This window comes from Melanostigma gelatinosum (genome assembly GCF_949748355.1).
Source record: "Melanostigma gelatinosum genome assembly, chromosome: 17".
Classification (NCBI taxonomy): domain Eukaryota; kingdom Metazoa; phylum Chordata; class Actinopteri; order Perciformes; family Zoarcidae; genus Melanostigma; species Melanostigma gelatinosum.
The window spans coordinates 4,378,782-4,393,721 of NC_136650.1; the positions used below are offsets into that span (position 1 = coordinate 4,378,782).

Genomic DNA, 14,940 nt, shown 5'->3' on the forward strand with positions numbered 1-14,940 from the left:
CAGTATGCCGACGTTGCTGAATGAAGGTGTGCCTCTGTGATCTTCTTCAGGGAAAGAGAGAGGAGAGCGAGGAGATGACCCACAGCACCGTCCCTCCTGCTCCTCCTGCACCTCCCTCCCAGCAACAGCAACAACAGCAGCAACAGCAGCAACAGCAACAACAGCAACAACAGCAACAACAACAGCAACAACAACAACAGCAACAACAGCAACAACAACACCACCACACACAGATGATGCTGGCTGGCAGTCAGCTAGCAGGGGTGAGACAACACACACACACACACACACACACACACACACACACACACACACACACACACACACACACACACAGTAAATTGTGTTTAGAAAACGTTTTTGTTTTGTTTTTTTATGATGAAATTGCCAAGTGGAACGTTTTGCCCCCGTTCTTGTCCAACATGGCGACTGTCTTAACTGATTCCAGAGCTGGACAGTTCCCCTCAGTTCATTTTGACTTTGTATGAAAACTGATTTCATTTCGAAATTTAGCAACATTTGTACAGAATAAATGTGGCATTATCTACAAAATCAGAACTATTTGATCTTTTCAGTCACTTTCTTTCATTGTCTTTGAAAGATGAAAGAAAAACAGTTCGGCTCACTCGACTCAAAGTTGCCCCATTTCTTTCATTTGACTTAAACAGTCCCAGTCTCTCTTGAAATGTCAGCTCGGCCCTTCTGCTCCTTTCTGCCTCGTGTTAGACGATGTAGCCGCAGTAGTCCACATCTGTGTCGAAATGAAGTTGAGTTAAATGCTCTGTGGATGAAATAAGCAGCATTCGTATATGCCACTATGTTCACTTCTTCATGTTCAGCTCAGAGGAATGTTGAGGCAACTGCAACATTCATGAAAACACTTGCACAACACGTAGGAAGAGGAATACCTGAGCTGAATGTTCTGTAAGTTAAGTGGAAGGCTTCTCTTGCTTCTCTTGGCTCCGGCATGCTTTTACTCTGCGCTAACATGTTTGTCTACACCTCTATTCCTGGACTGCTTAGCAGACACTGCTCTTTGTTCTCTCTGCTGACTTTCCTTAATGTCTCCACTCATGTCCCGATCGTTTCATTCTTCCTTCACCGCTCTCTCCTCCTTTTGTCGTCATACCTCGCCCTATCCATCGCATCCCCTTCCTGCGTCTGTACGTCTTCATCTCGTTTCTCTCGCGCCTCAACGCCATCGCTCCTCCTCCTCCTCCTCGCCCCCCTGCTCTTTCCCCCCCACACAGCTTGCTGCTCTCCTCCCGGCCCAGCAGCAGCTGCTCCTCCAACAGGCTCAGGCTCAGCTCCTGGCGGCCGCCGTTCAGCAGTCCAATGCCGCCCATGCCGCCCACGCAGCCCACGCAGCCCACGCAGCCCACGCCGCCCACGCCGCCGCCCAGCAACAGGCCAACCAGCAGCAGCAGCAGAACCAGTCGCAATCCCAGCAGCAGCAACAAACCAAACAGGAACAAACTGTCCAAGTCCCGCCTCCACCACAGCTGACCCTGTCACAGCCAATCCAGCTCACAGCCCAGGTATGAACCGTTTTACTGAAACCGCCCTGCTGGTCGATAGATAAGCATCTCACCCGTGAGTTGCAACTTTAACACTTCTTCAAAGACTTCTGTGTTGCCTTGAAGCCCGGTTTCTCTGTGCTGTGGACTGACACATGTCCGTGTCTGTCGTTGCAGGACATCCAGCAGCTGTTGCAGCTCCAGCAGCTGGTTTTGATGCCGGGTCATCATCTCCAGTCTCCTGCCCAGTTCCTCCTGTCTCAGCCAGCACAGGCGCAGCAGCAGGGTGAGGTCATCTCCTGATCTTCAGTTCCAATGATTACTATAAAATACGCAATTGAGCCACAGAACAGGAACTCTGAAGGATCAAAACCACAGAGATTTCACTCAATCTTTCTGTTTTTAATCAAAAGTAACGCATACTTCATTTTACAGCCATAACATTACAGCATGCGTTGTATGGAGCTAAATCCAGGTCAAAAGTTTCGTTCACTTGAAAAAAAAATGTGAACCTGAAAGTCCAAAAATACAGCAATGTATTCAAAATAAAAATAAGTGAATGAAAAGTTTTTTTGGGTTGAATATAATTTTGATTCAGTTCTGGAATTTTTTCGAATACATTTTTTTTTTCAGTTTTCACGTTCATATATATTTTGATATTTGAGTTCTTAAATTTTCAGTTTCAGATTTTATATTTTCAGATTCAAATCTTTTTGTTTTGGGTTTCAAATCTTTTTTTCACGTTCAGGTTTTTTTTTTCAGTTCAGGTTTTTTTTTTTCAGTTCAGGTCGTTTTTTTCAGTTCCGACTTTTGACCCAGATCTAACGTGGGGGGCGTGGTATCAACTGAGAGGGGCGTGTCATCATGAGTGACAGCATAACAACGAGGGCTGAGGAGTTCCTCAACCACGTTGCCTTCAGGTAACGTGGGCACCGCGAGAATTATGATTCAACACTTTCTATTCACCATATTCACGTGATTGAAAGTTTAAAAAATGACGCTAGTGCCAAAATTCTGTTTAGCAAGCTGTTTTAGCCTCTACTTGGGACGAATCACAGTAAAAGAGCAATAAACTATGCCATATTGGGCCGTTCAACTACCACACTTAATATCTGACGTTTCGCACTTCCACACACCACTGTGAACGCAGCGTAGTATCCTTGTGATGGCGTCCGCTCCACCTGGACCGCCTGCTGGCGCCAGCGCGCAGGTAAGAAATCGAATTAATTTTTTTATAGATACTAGAAATTATCCTAAATATTATAATGATGATTGTAAGATAGCGTCATACATAAAGGGAGAAGATTTATTTAAGTGGGGATTTCGCCAAAGCTAGAAATTAAGCAACTAGCTGAATGCTGTTAGCTTGTGTTTGTGAATTGTTCCCTCCTTACACTGACCAGCTCAAGTCCTTCAATGTGTGTTGTCTTTCGTAACAGAATGTCGACTATAATTCGACAGTGGCTGCAGCTGCACAGAGCCTTATAAATGTTGCTTGGCGTCACTGTTTACAGAACTTCGTCGTTCATCAGTGTGGATCCTCACATCGTTATCACTGTGGTTATCTCTGTAGTTATATAGTTCTTGGTGTGGACGGACCTTTAGTTTACACAGCATAACCTTTGCAGTCCTCTTTGTTGTTGTATTCTGATACGTAATTTAGGCTATGATAGACGCCTTCCAAGTTGGCTCACTTTGCATACGTTTTAAGTAATAACTTGCATGCTGTTTGTTTGCATGTATTTCTTCCACGTCTGCAGAGGGATCTTGATGTCTTCAGGATGGGTTGGGATAATCATCCTTTAAGGACAGAGCAAAATCTGTCCCCACAACAACTGTGGACAATCGGACTCCTCCAGAATCCTGTTAATGCTCCAGACCTGGCAGAGGTAGCAAATCTAAGTTATTTTTAAGCAAACATAGTATTATACATTGATAGTTTTGACCAGTGTTTCTACTTCATAGAATAGCAAAGCTCACACCATTTCCTTGAATTTATTTTAGACACAAGCATTGTGCATAAAACAGCTTTTCAACACTGTAAAGGAAGCCCTCAAAACTTATACCATGAAAAAACATCTTGGTACAACTGAATTTAGTTTACTTTAGATTACACTACCAATTATAATTTGGGGTACGAAAATTGAATATTGCTTAATAACAGATGTGTCAAAGTTTTTTTCAATCACCAACGTCAAATTAATGAAAGAGATAACAGAACAAAAATGTGTTCAAATGCTGATCAGGGCTTGTATCTCTTTGTTCACATTAAAACTAATTAAATGATACTATGTTGATACTTGCATCAGCATAGTATCAGTTATGTTCACATGTTGATCTATTTAAAATCTGCTTACCTTTATAGTTTTACTTTATGTCCTCAGATTTCTATGTGACAAATGTTTAATTAAGAAATCTGCTTTTTTTTCTTGATGAAGGAAATCGAGGATGCAGATCTTGATTTCAACAGTGCCAGTGAGCAAAATGTGACCAGTTCTGGAGTGATTCTTCCACCCATTGCATGTCCCCTATGTGAGGAGGATATGGCACGCCTTAGGGCCGCTATTGATGTTGCTAGACCATCTGAGTCCTACGGCCGAGACATTTATTTAGCTGTATTGAACTGTGTACTAACTCATGTATCATAAATGCAAACGTTGTGTTTCAAGGGTTTTACCCCTTTAACACCAACAAGTATACAATGAATGTGTTTTAAATTTGTATTTGTTGTGACTGGCAACAGTGAAGCCACATGTAAAAAGAAGAATAAATCGTATAAAATCTTTTTTTAATTCCAAACCTTAACATTTTGTTCTCTTTTATAAACAGTCAACACAATTTTTGTGTGTACGGAACTCATTTTTCAAAACAAGTATTTTTAAATATTACAATTAAATACTTTTCTTTTCTCAGAACATGAGAGTATTAAAACAGCAGTTTTTGCTAAACATGAACGGAGGCAAAAAAAAAAAAATGGAGGGTAGAGAAAGACAATTGTCTACACATTGTGAAATTCCTGCCCGAGATGAAAAGCCTCCATCATAACCTTTTTGAACTCGACATATGACCTCATATGTCGTACGGGTAGTGCAATTGTCTTTGTACATGCTGAGACGACAGGGTAACAGATGCTGTGATGCCCAAAGTCTGCACTGCAGTCGTGGTTAAATCTGAGCATCACAGCAAAATCCTTCTTCTCGGATGGGAGAAGTGGGATGTAACCTTGGCCCGTGATCCACTGCAGAAACCTTGCAGGTGTGATGGACCGTGGGCCGTCTTCGTCCTCTTCATGATCTTCAGCTATGAAGCAAAGAGAAGAAAAAAATAAAGTTATGCGACAGTTTAAAATGTAGTTTTCCTTTTTTACTGCAATGCAGGTCTTTAGATTTAAAGAAGTGAAATAAACAGAGGTACTCTCGGTCACAGAAGAACAGCTGATCCAAAACAAATGTAATCAAATGTGTGTGATTTCCTGAGGTTTAGAGATATTCGACTATTTCGGCCAACCACAATGGTTATAAATGGCATTCTGTGTTAACATTAAGTCTTTTTACATAGAATGGAGATATAGATTGACCTTTGTAAAAGTTCTCATTAAGAACTAGAGGTTTAGGAAAAACAATTCTCATTTGTATGTATAATGTCTATGCAGTTGTGGAGTGTAACTAATTTCATTTACTAACTTCACTTAAGTACTATTTAAAAGTACTTGTACTTTACTTCAGTATTTGCATTCCATGCTACTTTATACTTCTACTCAACTATTTCAGAGGGAAATCTTGTACGTTTTACTCCACAACATTCATTGAGAGCTTTAGTTACTGGTTACTTTGCAGATTTAGATTATCAATACACATTACTAAAATGAACTAAACTAACTCTTGAACATGGAGGGCCAAAATCTGCAAAGGGAAACTCACTTTGCACGTTTGGCATTGTGCTTTTGGCATACTTTTGAATTCAATGGCATCTGGAGGTAATGGATTTACATCAAACTCATGTTGCAGAGGCACAATAAACAGGGTGTTTCTCCCTGACCCTGTAACACTGCGAATTAGGGTCCCAGTGTAGCCATGAGAATCAGGAGGAATCATTATCAGTCTCCTTTTACCCTGCCCACCTGTAAATGCAACATTGTTTAGATCAGTTGTGTTTGTTTGGGCTACTTATTTGAATGGCAATGTATTACAATGGAATTTATATAACAAGTTTTCTCTACCTGCAGCCTTGTAGAGTAGCCATCCTCCTGTCAGCCCCTGCATCTTAGGATACTCATCTTGTAGTAGTCTGAAGAACTAAAAGAACAATAACATAGGGACTAAGTGATGTCTACATGCTTGAAGAAAAGACAAACACGAGGATGAAGTTGCATGTTTCAAATATAAACAATTGTGCAATTTGTAACTAGTACGTTTTCTTTATGAAATACCTCTTCATGGCCCATATCCCTGTACATGTTGAGATGTCTTTTTCCAAGTCCTGCCTGGGCAAGGTCAAACTCTTCAGAGGAGGTTGGGGTTGTCTCTGCATTAATGTTCAACAGGTATGCATAGAAACTAAAAGGCCTCCAGGTCTTTGTGGATGCTGTGCCACAGGTCTTTAGACTCTGCATCATTCGCTTTCCACGGTTACTTCTTCTTGTGAAAAACCCAGGGAAAGATCTACATGATTAAAAAAAACAATTTGATTAAAATATGATGAATATACATATGAACTTGTCAAACTACCATTAAATTAACATGAAAAATAAAATTCCATAAAAACTAAAAACCTGGCCATGTCCTGTTCTACAGAAGATGATGGCTCTTGCTGCGTTCTTCCTTGCTCTTGCTGTCCCTGAGAGAGGTTCTGTGCGAGCACATTTATAAGGCTCTGTGCAGCTGCAGCCACTGTCGAATTATAGTCGACATTCTGTTACGAAAGACAACACACATTGAAGGACTTGAGCTGGTCAGTGTAAGGAGGGAACAATTCACAAACACAAGCTAACAGCATTAAGCTAGTTGCTTAATTTCTAGCTTTGGCGAAATCCCCACTTAAATAAATCTTCTCCCTTTATGTATGACGCTATCTTACAATCATCATTATAATATTTAGGATAATTTCTAGTATCTATAAAAAAATTAATTCGATTTCTTACCTGCGCGCTGGCGCCAGCAGGCGGTCCAGGTGGAGCGGACGCCATCACAAGGATACTACGCTGCGTTCACAGTGGTGTGTGGAAGTGCGAAACGTCAGATATTAAGTGTGGTAGTTGAACGGCCCAATATGGCATAGTTTATTGCTCTTTTACTGTGATTCGTCCCAAGTAGAGGCTAAAACAGCTTGCTAAACAGAATTTTGGCACTAGCGTCATTTTTTAAACTTTCAATCACGTGAATATGGTGAATAGAAAGTGTTGAATCATAATTCTCGCGGTGCCCACGTTACCTGAAGGCAACGTGGTTGAGGAACTCCTCAGCCCTCGTTGTTATGCTGTCACTCATGATGACACGCCCCTCTCAGTTGATACCACGCCCCCCACGTTAGATCTGGGTCAAAAGTCTGAACTGAAAAAAACGACCTGAACTGAAAAAAAAAAACCTGAACTGAAAAAAAACAACCTGAACGTGAAAAAAAGATTTGAAACCCAAAAAAAAAAGATTTGAATCTGAAAATATAAAATCTGAAACTGAAAATTTAAGAACTCAAATATCAAAATATATATGAACGTGAAAACTGAAAAAAAAAAATGTATTCGAAAAAATTCCAGAACTGAATCAAAATTATATTCAACCCAAAAAAACTTTTCATTCACTTATTTTTATTTTGAATACATTGCTGTATTTTTGGACTTTCAGGTTCACATTTTTTTTTCAAGTGAACGAAACTTTTGACCTGGATTTAGCTCCATAGCGTTGTTGTTGTTACCTGGTTGCTTTACCGGTTAATTCATTGAGTCATTTGGTGGATTGTTTAGTTTATTGATTGGTTGCTCTTCCTGTCACAGGTTTGCTCTCGACACCAAATCTGATCCAGCTACCTCAGCAAAGCCCAGGGGGACTACTGACAACTCCACCTCGCCTGGGACTCCAAGCACAGGTAGGAAATGTCTGGGGGGGGGAGAGAGAGAAAAGAAAGAGAGAGAGGGAGGGGGGATGGAGAGAAAGAAAGAAACAGAGGGGGGAGGGAGATATAGCTAAAGGGAGAGAGAGGGGGGACGGGGGAGAGAGATGAAGAGAAAAGAAAGAGAGAGAGATGAGAGCTATCAGAGTCAACCAAATGATAACCGAACAGAAACAGAATGACCTCTCTGGTCCTACAGCAGACAGCTCACTGTGACAGTGACTGTTGTTAACACAGTACAGACTGAGCGCTCACTGCTCCCACATGGAAACAGTCAGATGTAAGGAAACACGCTAAAGAGCAGCGACTGTGCCACCTGTGGTAGAGACGGAGCAGCACATCCTCACACGCTGCCCAAAAGACACACCTGTCTGGAAACTATTTAATAATAGGCATCCACGTTTTTATTCAGTGAGAAAACGTACCGAGGGAAATGGAAGACAGTTTTCATTTTATTTATGTATCAAATGCATAGATAATTGACTATATCTTGCACACACATAATAATAATAATCAATATAATACTAATAGTTTATTATTTGTTTATGTTGTTGGGATCTAAAGGAGCGTGTTTGGGTTATCAGCATTTAAGAAACTGAATTCTTGACATCAATAGAATTATTGATGTATGTAACAATTATTAATGATTATTAATAACAACGGGGCACCACCCTGCGAACAGGGACCAATAACCAAACGATAAAACTAAGTCTCATAATTAGTAGTCACTCATAATGTCAATAGTCTGCGTATGACTATACATTCAGTGACAGTGAAGGTTTTAAGTTCGAGCACAGGCTACTACATACAGTCTTATCAAATACATATGCACAAGTAATCACAGACGACTGCTCCTGAAAGTATAACAGCGTTTATTAAATCAAAATAATAAATGATCAAATCAATTAATATTGCAACCAACAAACGTTATCATACAATTTTATATGCCTAAACTAAAGAATGAATAAAATGGATGAGGGTGTATGTCTGTGTGTGTATGTGTGTGTGTGTGTGTGGGTCTGTGGGTGAACAGGAAGGAGAGTCTTACAGCTACCGCTAAAGACTACAAAGATGGCGGCGTCGAGTGACGCGGGCCAAAGGGGGAGGGGCCTTAAGAACTACAGCTAGAAACTACAAAGATGGCGGAGTCGAGTGACTCGGACAAAATGGCGGTGAGACTGCTGTACGTAATCACGTGTGCCGATGCACACATGTGTTGTGAGGCGATCGTTTCAACGGGGTTTCCCCAGGGGCAGAGATAAGAAAGAGAGAGCAAAGGTGGGGGTCATGAATCAAGCTTCTGCGTGCGGTCCGCGTTGTAGTGATAATGGGGATCGCTGGCGTACCGTACACAACGTGCCGTTGTCGGTAGAACTGCCAGCAGTTATGTACGATAGCCGAGATTCCACACTTCACTCACAGAGCTGATTTAATGAGAGAATACTACATGAAGTGTAATAAAACCAATGAAAAGAAATCAAATAAATCCCAAGCAAACAAGTCATAGTTAATACACAAATACAGCGGAACTTCTCTGTTCCGTAATGATTGCGCAATATCTCAATATCACGCGACAGTAACTTAAACACAGAAAAACACGGGAATATCAACATATAAATGAATGACCTGAATTAGACTTAAGTTCATTTAAGCTAAGCTATGCCCAGATGCCATGAACTCTTACTTTGAGATGCTTCGGAGCAAGGGAAGAGTGTTCGTGGAAGAGTTGTCCTGTTTCCTCGGCAGGAAGGGGGGGGGGGCTGCTTGCAGCGCGGCTGGTAGCGGGCGCTGTGTGTCGCACGGCTTTTGCTGGTGCGGCTTCGGTCCGCCGTGGCGTGAGCTCGTCCTGGAGCGAAACGCAGACGTGAACTATCCTCGCTGCAGGGAGGACAGTTTAACTTCGGCTGAGACGACGTGGTCCGTAGGTCTCCCGGTAATCATCGGTCAGGAGAGGATTAGACGTCTTCCTGCCGGAGTGTGCGCAAAAAGAAAAAGGAGCAAAAAGCACTGAACGGATCGCTGAAGCGGATTCGTTATCGCGGGCTGTTTCGTCCAGCGAAATGGCTCGTGACCTGTCAGGGTTTGAGTAGGGGAGAAGGGCCGTTGCGTCCTCGTGGCCTCCGTCGTGCTGGAGGGGGGAGGAGAGGCCGATGTATCTTCATGCGTCCAGGACGAAGGTCCGGGTGAAGAGCGGTTGCGTGCTCCCTAACTCAACCGAGGTCGAAGGGAAAAAGCGTGGAGGTGTGGGCTGAAGACAGTTTTATAGAACAGTGGCTGAACCACAGGGGTCCTGGGTTCTCTTGGCCTTCGGCCAATGACATTGCAGCGGTTAACATGGTTTTTTTGGGGGGGGGGAATTCACACCCGAGTGTGAAATTCCTTTGCTCTTATCAAACTACAAATCAGGATGAAACCTTTGCTTGAAAAAGTGAAGGCCTGATTCTCTTTGTCCACAGCACATATTGAAGCCATTTGGTCAGACCCCAACAATGTCCTTTATTTTGTCACATTAAGGATTTTTTTATACTCTTTCCTTTCAAAGAAAAAACAGCAATTCGTGGTCATGCCAATAAGGCTGGTTGAGTTTGAGAGAGCGAGAGAGAAAGGGGGGAGACGGGGAGAGAGGGGAAGTGAGAAAAAGAAAAAGAGACCTTTGGAAACTACATAAGTGGGACTTGTCGTGTTATTTCCGTGCCAATGGAATGGCTGTTGAATCTCTGTCAGACTGACGTTCAGCGCTATCAACTGCCATCTGCTGCAGACCACCTGCAGAATGCAAAATGCTCGATTGTCACGCTCCACTTTAGGAGACACGAGTCACTGCGTAGTTTATGCAAATAGCTAATATCTGCTGGAAAATGCTGCTTCTTTCCATCCTAAGACGCAGTCCAACGGGGATCTTGGCTCCCGACGATGCATTCACACGGCCTCCCCTCGTGTCCTCGGCCTTTATCTGCCATAACGTGATGCATGAATGCGTCTCCGCACACCTGGGGGCCGTCATGGATTTTTTCATTCAGCCGTGATGAAGTCATGTCAAACGCGCTGGCGGGGCGTCCCCTGCTTGTCCGTGTATTTTATGCACAGAGACAGTGAATGTAAACGAGGCGTGCGGCAGCAGATATCACGCATGCATCTGGTCAATTCCTCGATACCCCCAAAGCACGCTGGGGCAAATTCCTTCCTCCTGCGTCGACGGTTAAACGCTATATTAGATTCATAGTATTTTCTTTTTTTTTTTTGCATGATTCCTGTCAAATCTCTATGATTTGTCAATGCACCAGGGTCAAATTATTGTTTTTTATGCATGTTTATTCACCATCCAGTTTATTTGGAAAGTGAAAACACTTTCATTTCAGAGAATGTTTTTCAATGCCTCGACAGCTCTGTATCATTTTGTACTATTAATAATAATAACGTTATTTATATAGCACCTTTCAAAATTAAAAGCACTTCAAAGCTAAATCACAAACCTGCCTACCTACCTAACAACACTGTCTTCCTGATATAACAGAGGGAGAAGAGCAGCGATGTTGTGGTCGGTGGAAGCGGCGGTTCCATAGTTGCCAGCGGCGTCGGGACGTCTGTTGGAGCCACCTCGGCGTCCGGCAGCGCCATAGGTTCCTCGCTGGTGTCCGGATTGACTCCCGGAGGTCACGGGAGTCACATGGGGGAGGAGCCCAGCGACCTGGAGGAGCTGGAGGTGTTCGCCCGCACCTTCAAACAGCGACGCATCAAGCTGGGATTCACCCAGGTACAATCCGACAGGGATGAGAGCAAGGTGGAGCGGAGTAAGTCGCGTGAGTCTCAGTTCTGTTTCTGACTTTTTGTTTCGTCCGTCTCGGCCAGGGGGACGTCGGCGTGGCGATGGGCAAACTATACGGCAATGACTTCAGCCAGACCACCATCTCCCGATTCGAAGCTCTCAACCTGAGCTTTAAGAACATGTGCAAGCTGAAACCGCTGCTGGAGAAGTGGCTGGGTGATGCAGGTAAACAACGAAAAACTCAGCAGAGCCGGTCGACTGCCGTCACCGGTCTGTCATCAGGAACATGGAGAAAGCCGAGTCTATTCCTGGCACTTTATCATTTAGCATGACTTTAAAGTTTCAAATGACCTGACGTTAGCTGAACACTTCCATTGACAGTACAGGTAGTGTAGTAGGAGTATTCGGGCCATTGTAGGTGAGACAAATTATTGTTATTATTAATTATTATAGAGCCAGGGGAGCGCGGGAGCGCCATTTTCAGAAAAAAACAACTTTATTAATATTATTTCCAAGATTAAAGTTGTGCATTTTATAAGAAAATCTCTCGGTTATCCTCTGAGATTAAAGTTGTAAATTGAAAAGAGAAAAAACTCTTCTTAGTCATGAAGTCATGAATTTGCAAATATATTCATTTTATTAGTATTACGTTTTTCCTCTGAATATTGCCCCCGTCCCACGGCTCCAAATTGCTTTTGTTTATTATTCCCTACAATTGGCCTAATATTCCGTCATTTTTTTAAATAAATATTGTAAACTGAACAATCTGAAAGTCTCTCTCTTTAACGCGTTATTTAATCTTACTTGATAATATGGCATTATGATACATCCATAATGCAGCCGTATTCCATCCATTTAGCTGACAGATTACTCAGCTATACTGTATGTCAGCAACAGTTCTATAAGTCCAAAGTGTTTTTATTTTGCCGTCACCATATGAGTTACGTGCAGAAACAGCGTGATGGTTGTTTTACTTCAAACAAAGCATTCTTGTCTCACTGTGTTCCCTCCGACAGAACACATGGCAATAGACAGTATGCTGCCCAGCCCGTCTCTCTCCTCCCCCATGCTGGGCATCGAGGGTCTATCCGGCCGACGCAGGAAGAAGCGCACCAGCATCGAGACCAACGTGCGAGTGGCCTTAGAGCGCAACTTCCACATGGTAGGGGAACACAGGAAGCTGCATCGGTCATATCTGCACATGGAGACAGATCCATGAAATGATATCAAGTCATTCGAAAATAAATCCTATTTCAATGCACTTTACATTTTTAGCTGATATCTGAAAAGTACGGTATTTATTGTAGATAAATCAGTTGTATAAAATGGTGCAGGTAGCAGATTCAAGAGTGGCGTCTCAGCTTTAATTTTAGAGAAATAATAAATGTGAAAATTAAAACAAATTTAACTTTTCGAGCAAGAATCATCCTTTTAAAAACAAAGGGATTTTAAGTGCTGTTAATAAGTGATGTTGGCCCCGGCTCAACGAGGGTTCTGGTGCTCGGCAGCGGGTCAAAGCCACCCACAGATTCACTCTGGTTTTGGAACGAGCTCTGTTGGCGTTCCCTCTCGCTATTGCACTTTTTCGGCGCTGCGTCCGTCATTCACGCAGCTTCCTCTTGGACGCGTGCTCACTAGAGATGCACCGCTTCCAATTTTCGATTTCATCCCGATTTATTTGGCAATTCAGATTTTCTTTCTCAGAACTATAATTGAGAGCAAGGCTCCAGACTTAACTCTTTCTTTTGCCACCGACCAAACTTTTTTCCAAGTTTAAAGTCGTACATTTTATACGAAAAAAACGTATGATGTACAATTAAGAGACATAACTCACAAAACAAACATCATACATTTGCATGAAAAATAGTTTTTTTCTCTTAAGGAACCTCATCTCATCTCTTTGCACGGTTGGATCAACCTCAACACACCACAGGGGCCACGTTAAACACTGCGGTAGCGTGAGCCACCAAATACATTAATTGTATTAGTGTTATGTTTTTCCTCTAAATATTACCCCCTTCCATGGCTGTCTTTGTTTATTATTACACCATAACATTGTTAAAGACAAATAATTTGAGGTACCCCAGGAGGGAGGTTAAGGGTAAAAACCGGCATTGTCACATGGGTTTCCCCATCTGCTCATCTGTCTGACGCTTTTCCTCCTCAGAACCAGAAGCCTACCTCGGAGGAGATCCTGCTCATGACGGATCAGCTCAGCATGGAGAAGGAGGTGATCCGCGTTTGGTTCTGCAACCGCAGGCAGAAGGAGAAACGCATCAACCCCTCCAGCAGCACCACACCTCCCCTGCCCAGCCAGACCTCGCCTGTCATGACACACAAAGCCCCCTGCTACAGCCCGCACATGGTACAGTCCACCGCGGGTCCACTAATGGTGCGTTCACACCAAACGCGGCGCGAATTATTCGCGCGAGTAGATTACATACAAAGTCTATGCACAGACGCCATGAGACTGGAGTGACGCGAATTTGCGATGCCGCTGCGCGAAGTCGGGGGAAGTCGGGCGAATTTGCGTCAAACGCCAAATCGCCCCAAACACGCGAGTTGAAGTTTTTCAACTTCTGCGAAAAAATGGAGTGACGCGATAGCCTATCAGCGTTGAGTTGCTCCCCCTGTCATCACTGGCTTCCTGCCGTTGTTGAATCAGGAAATAAATCCTGTAGCCGTCTGTGTTCACCCAGAGCTCTACGATACCTCATATCAATAGAGAGCGGACCAAACTATGTGTATGCATGTGTGTGTGTAAACCATACGGTACAAACAATGAATAGACGCTGCCGTATTTACGCCTACGTGACGTTATTGAGTGCTGGTGGAGCTGCTACGATGTTAGCATAGCCTAGCACCGATCCATCAGAGCTCCATTGAGAAGACAAGTATTTTAAAAGTGATTTGCTTGTCGTCTTGCGGAGAGAACTAACGACACATGAATTCAGACAAATCGGCATCATTACGTAGTTATTTCGGAGTCCCTTTTTGTCGGTTTATTGCCGTTGAATCACAGCCAGATCAGTTTATTTTGTGTTCCTACAGCTGTAGTAAACAGCGACGTGTGGCTTGCTAGACAGTGAATACAGCTTGATACAATCCACGGAGCTCCTCTGAACAATGTTATGAACCAGACATGACGGCGTTTAGTTTCCCGGGATATCTGTGACTTCAACAACACATACTAAGCAGGAATAGAAATAGTTCTTTTTTCCATGGTTAATGGCGCAAATTTGGTGTGAACGCGGCAATACTCTACCGCGTTTTTTTGATGTAGCTTGACAGATGGATTTGGAAGCATTTCCTAATTTCTCTCTCTCTCCCACTCCAGATATCGAGCCATGGTCTGTCCCAGGTCACCACCTGCCTCAGCACAACAGGTGAGCTCAGCTGTAATTACTGTTTGTGCCTGTGCCAAGTCTCGTCCATTAATTATTAAAGGTCAGAGCGGCGCTTCTCAATTGCCTTTTTTTTGGAACCCTGAGGCCGGAGACGGGAAGATTAAAGTGCTCCTGGCGTTATTTGGGAGACGTTGATGTTTCTGTA

At 43.1% G+C, this 14,940-nt stretch overlaps 1 protein-coding gene and 1 long non-coding RNA gene across 2 annotated transcripts in view; one reads left to right on the forward strand and one right to left on the reverse strand.

Moving 5' to 3' along the window:
- pou2f2a (POU class 2 homeobox 2a) overlaps window positions 1-14,940 on the forward strand; it is a gene marked incomplete at both ends in the record, with an annotated part of 73,875 nt that overhangs the window by 55,232 nt on the left and 3,703 nt on the right. Inside the window, 9 exons of the mRNA XM_079288130.1 lie at window positions 51-263; window positions 1,251-1,538; window positions 1,695-1,803; window positions 7,507-7,598; window positions 11,137-11,376; window positions 11,472-11,613; window positions 12,405-12,550; window positions 13,556-13,753; window positions 14,726-14,774. Of these exons, the coding sequence (XP_079144256.1) occupies window positions 51-263; window positions 1,251-1,538; window positions 1,695-1,803; window positions 7,507-7,598; window positions 11,137-11,376; window positions 11,472-11,613; window positions 12,405-12,550; window positions 13,556-13,753; window positions 14,726-14,774 (1,477 nt within the window). The remainder of the gene's footprint in view (window positions 1-50; window positions 264-1,250; window positions 1,539-1,694; window positions 1,804-7,506; window positions 7,599-11,136; window positions 11,377-11,471; window positions 11,614-12,404; window positions 12,551-13,555; window positions 13,754-14,725; window positions 14,775-14,940) is intronic.
- LOC306791418 lies at window positions 4,542-6,132 on the reverse strand. Its single transcript, XR_013772747.1, has 4 exons — window positions 5,947-6,132; window positions 5,737-5,812; window positions 5,438-5,637; window positions 4,542-4,817 (listed from the first exon to the last, which is right to left on the reverse strand). It is a non-coding gene; the product is annotated as an uncharacterized lncRNA (long non-coding RNA).